The sequence below is a fragment of the Corvus kubaryi genome, unplaced genomic scaffold (assembly GCF_017639235.1).
Source record: "Corvus kubaryi isolate FWS band 111438036 unplaced genomic scaffold, C.kubaryi_AGA036_p1.0 37387, whole genome shotgun sequence".
NCBI classification, from domain to species: domain Eukaryota; kingdom Metazoa; phylum Chordata; class Aves; order Passeriformes; family Corvidae; genus Corvus; species Corvus kubaryi.
Genome location: NW_024581129.1, coordinates 14,404,701 through 14,410,870, shown reverse-complemented (window position 1 = coordinate 14,410,870; position 6,170 = coordinate 14,404,701). Strand labels below are relative to the sequence as shown.

Here is a 6,170-nt window from a genome sequence, read left to right as displayed (position 1 = left end):
CACAGACCCAGCACAGGCAGGGCTGGAGCTGGGAGCCCCCAGCTTTGCTTCCCTTCCCTTCCATTGAATTCCCACCAGTGCACAGTTATCAAAGTCCCCTTGCCGACTCCATCTTCCCCATGGGCTTAGAGCCTGATTTGCTCCAAGATTCTCCAGCTGTGGTGCCAAGGAGTGCCACAACGCCCCTTCCAGTGTGCCACGGCCCCCCTTACCTGGCATCGTCATCGCGGGCTATCAGAAGGCGCATGTGGCTGGTGGCTGATGCCGTCCTCAGGATGTCCACGGCCCTGGAACACAAGGCCCATGACACGTTAATCCCAGCTCCCAGTGGTGCTCCACTGGTCTTACCCTGCTCGCCTGAAAGCTGAGCAGAGACCCCTGACCTGGGCAAACCCTGCCAGCAGCCGAGGCTTTGGCCGGATGCCAGTGCAGCAGCCCTGTTCCCTGCCCTGGCTGGGAGGCTCGGGGGCAGCCAAGCCGTATCCTGATCTTCCCACTTCTGCCATAGGTGAGAAGTCCCTGCTAACAAAACCCAGAAGATGCCCGTGGTGGTGAGCAAATCCTCCTGCACAGCCCGTGGCAGGGGGCTGGAACGAGGGGGTCTTTAACATCCCTTCCAACCCACCATTCCATGAGTCTGTAATTCCCCACCTGGGGAAGTTTCCATCTCAGGGATGGCCAAATACAGGTACCCCTGGGAGCCAGGCACAGCCTCCCACAGCCACAGAGGTGTTCTCAAGGACATCACCAAACCCAGCTGCTCTGGGCCTTTGGGACCAGGACCAGCTCCTTGTGCTGCTTCCCATGCAGCCTCGGCACCCCGTGCAGGAATGCAAGGCAGACAGTGGGATAGCACCGTGTTCAATGGGGGAGGAGAGCCCCAAAGTGTTGGTGCTCCTGTGGAGCTGTTAATTATTCTCCTGGTGGGGAGCTGAGGGGCTGGATTGCGGCTCCAGAAGGAATTCCCTGCACAGAGCAGCACTGTCAGGCTCAGGCACCAGCTGATCTCCTGTGCTGGGAACTGCAGGACGTGCTGGGAAGCTGCAGCAGACGGAGTGGGGGTGCCAGGAGCTGTTTAAAACCCAGCGTTTGGGTGGGGGAATGTCTGAGTAGCTCACAGATAAAATTTGGGCTCACTGCTCTATTTTTATATTGAATCTTTCTGTCTGATCATTTCCAAGTTGGCTCTTGGGAACAGCACACAGAGTGATGCCCTGGTGTCCTCCACACAACCCACAGCCAAAGCCACTTCACAGAATCACACAAAAGCAACAGGAATGGAAAATTTCCATTTGGATTTGGTACCTCTCGCTTGTAACCCCAATTAGGGAATCTCCATTGACCTCCAGGATCTGGTCTCCTGGCTGCAGGCGCCCTAGAAAGGAAAACTAATGGATAGAAACTGTGGAAAATACAGCTTGAAGGGAGAGGCTGGGCAGTTCCTCCCTGTGCCCAGAAACAGGATGAAAAATGCATTGGTTGTTCCGGAGATGCTCGTCCGACCTGTTTTTCCAGATGTCCAGAAATGAAGTTTCTGCAACCTCCCGGAACAACCCCGTGCCAATGTCCCAGCATTTCCTCTGCTCTAGGAAGTTGCAAAAGTAAATAGTGAAAAGTGCAATAAAGCTTTTGCTTAATTCACTTTGAGGTCAAGTAGTTCAGTTTGAGGTCAGGTTGAAAACCACGAGAGGCACTTCCACCTGTTCTGGATTTATTTTCCTTTATTGGATGGAGAAATGATGTAACAGCTGGGAAAAAAATCATCTTTTTAGCTGAAGCTGTAAAAGGTGAGCTCAGCTCCCCTAATACCTACTTAGCTGAACATATTCAGAATGAAATCAGTGACCCAGAGCAGAGCTGAGTTTGCAGAAGGATCTCTGGTTGTTTTGGGGTCACAGGGAGGTGGGAAAGGACAGGAAAGCTCTTGTGTGGCAGAGATGGGCCGTGCTCTACACACACAAAGCAATTGTACAGATGCTGAGAAGCCGATCCAAGGCTGCTGACAGGTATCAGAACAACTGCCAAAAAATACCCCCAACCACTGGAAAATCTCTGAGCAACCACCCAAAATATCTAATAAGGTATGAAACAAGTGTGTGAAACAAATACCCTTGATGTGGGCTGATCTCAGACCTCCTGGCACTCTGCCCTGTGTTTCACTCACCGTCTGCATAAGCAACACCCCCTGGAAGGATCCTCTTGACATAAACTCCATATTCTTCTCCAGTGAGTTCCTTGATGCCACCGATGACCTTAATGCCTGGAGGAGAAGTACAGCCCATGACACAAAGGCAGGAGAGTCAGCATTTGCACAGGCCACCTCTGAGGGATGCAGCCCCAAAACAAATTCACAGAATCATGGAATGGTTTGAGTTGGAAAAGACCTCAAAGCTCATCCAGTTCCACCCACTGCCATGGGCAGGGACACCTTCCACTGTCCCAGGCTGCTCCAAGCCCCATCCAACCTGGCCCTGGCCACTGCCAGGGATCCAGGGGCAGCCACAGCTGCTCTGGGCACCCTGTGCCAGGGCCTGCCCACCCTCCCAGGGAACAATTCCTTCCCAATATCCCATCCAGCCCTGTCCTCTGGCAGTGGGAAGCCATTCCCTGTGTCCTGTCCCTCCAGCCCTTCTCCCCAGTCCCTCTGCAGCTCTCCTGGAGCCCCTTCAGGCCCTGCAAGGGGCTCTGAGGTGTCCCTGGAGCCTTCTCTTGTCCAGGTGAACACCCCCAGCTCTCCCAGCCTGGATCCAGAGCAGAGGAGCTCCAGCCCTTGGGGCATCTCCGTGGCCTCCTCTGGACTTGCTCCAGCAGCTCCAAGTTCATCACTGATGGGAAGGGATCTGCTCCTGCTGCAGATCAAAACATTCCTGGTGACAAGTGTTTCCCCAGGGTCCCCTTCCCTGTGCACATCTGGACAAACCCCAGGGGCACCACAGTGGTGGGGACGTCTCCGCTCAGCTGCCGGGCCCCAGCAGCACCTCAGCCTTTGACACAGCCGCACACCAGGAGTGGCCACTTCTGTCAGAGTTTGGCCTGGGAGGAGCAGCTGAGGCAGGAGCACAGAGGTGACCCTTGTCTCATGTCCAAACCACCCCCATAGCACAGCAGGGCTCAGGTGTCCTGCAGCACCTTGGCACAGGGCTCCTGCTCCTGACAGCCACCCCTCTGGCCACGGGACCTGGCCCTGCTGGCCAGCGTAAGCTGGCTGGCAGGAAAAGGTCCAAGAGACTTATTTATCCAGGGCTCATTAAGTCCTACTTCGAAGATCCAGGCTGTGGACAGAAGGATTAAAAAGCTTGGCTTTAATTAACAAATCTCCCCTGAGAGCCGCTGGTCAGGCATTTTGCTGCTCTGGACAGGAGGGCACACTGGGGACGGGCAGTGCCACCGAGGGGTCAGCTCTGTCCTCCAGCTGCTGCGAGGCTGCTCTGAGCGCTGGAGAGGCCCTGGGCTGCAAGAAACACCTCCCTCCAGGGAAACAGGGCACAGCTCCTTCCCCAAAACTTGGGAACCCGTTCTGAAACAGGCGGGAGGGGAGCGGATCCTGGATCAGGATTACTCAGGACACAGCACTATTTCCATCCCTGTTTCCCTTCCTTTGTAACCCAAGTGCTGCTCTCAGGCCCCTCACAGTTTTCATTTGCCTCTAGGGAAAGACTTTGTCTCTCAGGTCACCTTTCTATTAAATTAGATTAAAACTCGATTCTTGCAATTTTCCAGTTCATTCCTCTATGCACCAATTGCTGCTTTTCCCAAGCTCCAAACCCCAGCCCCGTCTGAGTGCTGGAGTTTATTCCCTGGGCTTAATGCATTAACCAGGCACTTGTGAGGAGCTGTTTTACTGCTGGAACAGGGAGCTCACAGCAGAACACCTCAGGAATGGGTACTAATATTGCTCTCTGTTGCATTTTAAAAGAAATTCGCTCAAATTGGAAATACTGCCCCCCAAAAAGGTATCTATGAAGCAGCACGAGCCTCACCAAGGCATGAGTCAGGTCAGGCACCTGGGGACCAAGGTGGGGAGGAGATGCTGTGGCCGTGGACAGAAGGTAAAACCTGCTCATGGCCAGGGATGCTCAGCTGGAAATTTCTCTGCTCCCTGTGGAGCCAGGGGATCCCTCTGCTGGGCTCTGCAGAGACACCCCAGGGAACAGGGTCACACTCGGGATGGGCTTGAGAAACCCTGGCACGAGGGAGTCCTGCAGAGGCAAAGCCCCATTGGTTCCCCTGGAGGGGGGAGAGACTGGAAGCCCAGCCCAGGCCTAGGGGATGACTCAGGAAGTCATCCCACATCTTCCTTCACTCTGGAACACAAAGGAATTAGGAATGATGAAGCACATCAGACAAATCCTATAAAAATCTGCACCTTGCAGAGGCTCAGCATCCCCCAGCAGTCCAGCGTGGCACAGGCGCCTGTGCCGAGGTATCAAATCGATAATGACTCATTTCCCTTTTGTGTCTGCAAATCAATTGTAATAATGCCTTAATATAGCTGAAGTATCTCCAAATCCTCCTTTATCCCCAACGATGTCATGAGAAAATCCGATCTCGTTATTAAAATCGCTGATTACTCACAGTATTGCTCCAGACACACTCAAACTTGGATGGGGGGAGGAAAAACCCCTGAGTTTTAACTCCCTTGTTGGGAAAGCAGCTGGATGCTGCTGAGCTCTGCCCACTACTCACACCCATCACCTCACCCAGAAGGTGCTCAGGGTGCCAGTCCTGCCCCCCAAAACCCACTGGAGAGTCCCCACTGAGGCAGGGAGGAGGAGGAGGGAGGGCTCACCCCTTCCAGGGCTCGGACCAAGCCAGGGGACAGTAGGTGACTGATGGCAGCAAACCTGAATCATCCAGGACTGTGGTGGCAGCATTCCGGGGATGATATTTTATTACATATTTTATAAACATTTACTTCAATCAAATTTCTATTTGGGAGCCAGTGTAGGTAAATAACGGATCTTTAATTATCACAGCATCAAAGTCCCAGTATAATGCTTATTAAGTCATACTTAGGGCCAGATAATCTAGCCTATTTTGGATCCCTCTATTTAATCTTTCCTTTCTGGCAAAGGTCCTGGAGCTGATGGCCGTGTCCCTGATTTTTTCTCTTTTGCAGAACAAAGTTTGCCAGGAAAACTCCAGATGGACTTAGAGGTAAGACTGATCAAGTCTGTGTTTTCTTTAGGTTCTTAGCGATCCTATAAATTTCTCCAAGACCCTCAAACTTCTCCGGTGCCTCTAATCCCGCTCCCACTAATGCCAGAGTCGCAGTTCCCAGGCTGTAATCTCACCTGCTCCTGGATCCGTGTTCCACAGGTCAGGGGGTGTCCTGGCTAATCTGGTTGTTTAGTCCAACTGGGATCATCCCGGGCGCATCCTGACCCCACCGCCTGCCATGCCGGGCACGGAGAGGGGCCGCCTGCTCTGTGCCTAAGCTGGCAATGTTCAATTACATTTCCCTTAATCCCTCTGTTGATCTTGCAGCCCCTGCCAGCTTTTTCTGTCTGGAGGAAGGGACAGATTGGAGGTGAATCACTCAGTGCCCTGTCCTAAGCAGATGAAGGTCAAGATAATGGGATCTCAGTGTTTCTGAGAAATGCTCCTTAATCAGCACTTCCCTTTGATGGCTATTCTTTAATTCGAGGTTCAGGTGTGAGGAGCTGCCAGGTAACCCCTTTGAACTTCTGCTGAGGTTCACATGTGGGTTTCCACCTAAAGCCACAGAGCAACAGACCTGCGGCCAAACGCTGACCTGGCACTGAGCAGTGATGCTGCTCCAAAGGAACGGCTGGGATAACGCCTGCATCCTACCCAGGAAACTGCTGGGATAACGCCTGCATCCAACCTCAGAAACTGCTGGGATAACACCTGCATCCTACCCAGGAAACCGCTGGGATAACACCTGCATCCTACCCAGGAAACTGCTGGGATAACACCTGCATCCAACCCGAGAAACTGCTGGGATAACGCCTGCATCCTACCCAGGAAACTGCTGGGATAACACCTGCATCCAACCCAGGAAACTGCTGGGATAATACCTGCATCCAACCCAGGAAACTGCTGGGATAACACCTGCATCCAACCCAGGAAACTGCTGGGATAACGCCTGCATCCTATCTCAGAAACTGCTGGGATAACACCTGCATCCAACCCGAGAAACTGCTGGG

General features: G+C 53.2%; 1 protein-coding gene across 6 annotated transcripts in view; it reads right to left on the bottom strand.

Annotated features, from left to right (window-relative positions):
* LOC121668978 (syntaxin-binding protein 4-like) overlaps positions 1-6,170 on the bottom strand; it is a 47,090-nt gene that overhangs the window by 28,348 nt on the left and 12,572 nt on the right. For 5 of the 6 annotated variants that reach the window (XM_042037368.1, XM_042037369.1, XM_042037370.1 and 2 more), the window contains exons 3-5: positions 2,165-2,260; positions 1,306-1,375; positions 213-287 (exon numbers count right to left, since the gene is read on the bottom strand). In XM_042037368.1, coding sequence (XP_041893302.1) covers positions 213-287; positions 1,306-1,375; positions 2,165-2,260 — 241 coding nt within the window. Of the gene's footprint in view, positions 1-212; positions 288-1,305; positions 1,376-2,164; positions 2,261-5,294; positions 5,445-6,170 lie in introns of those variants that run through there. The other variant, XM_042037373.1, reaches the window with a different exon arrangement.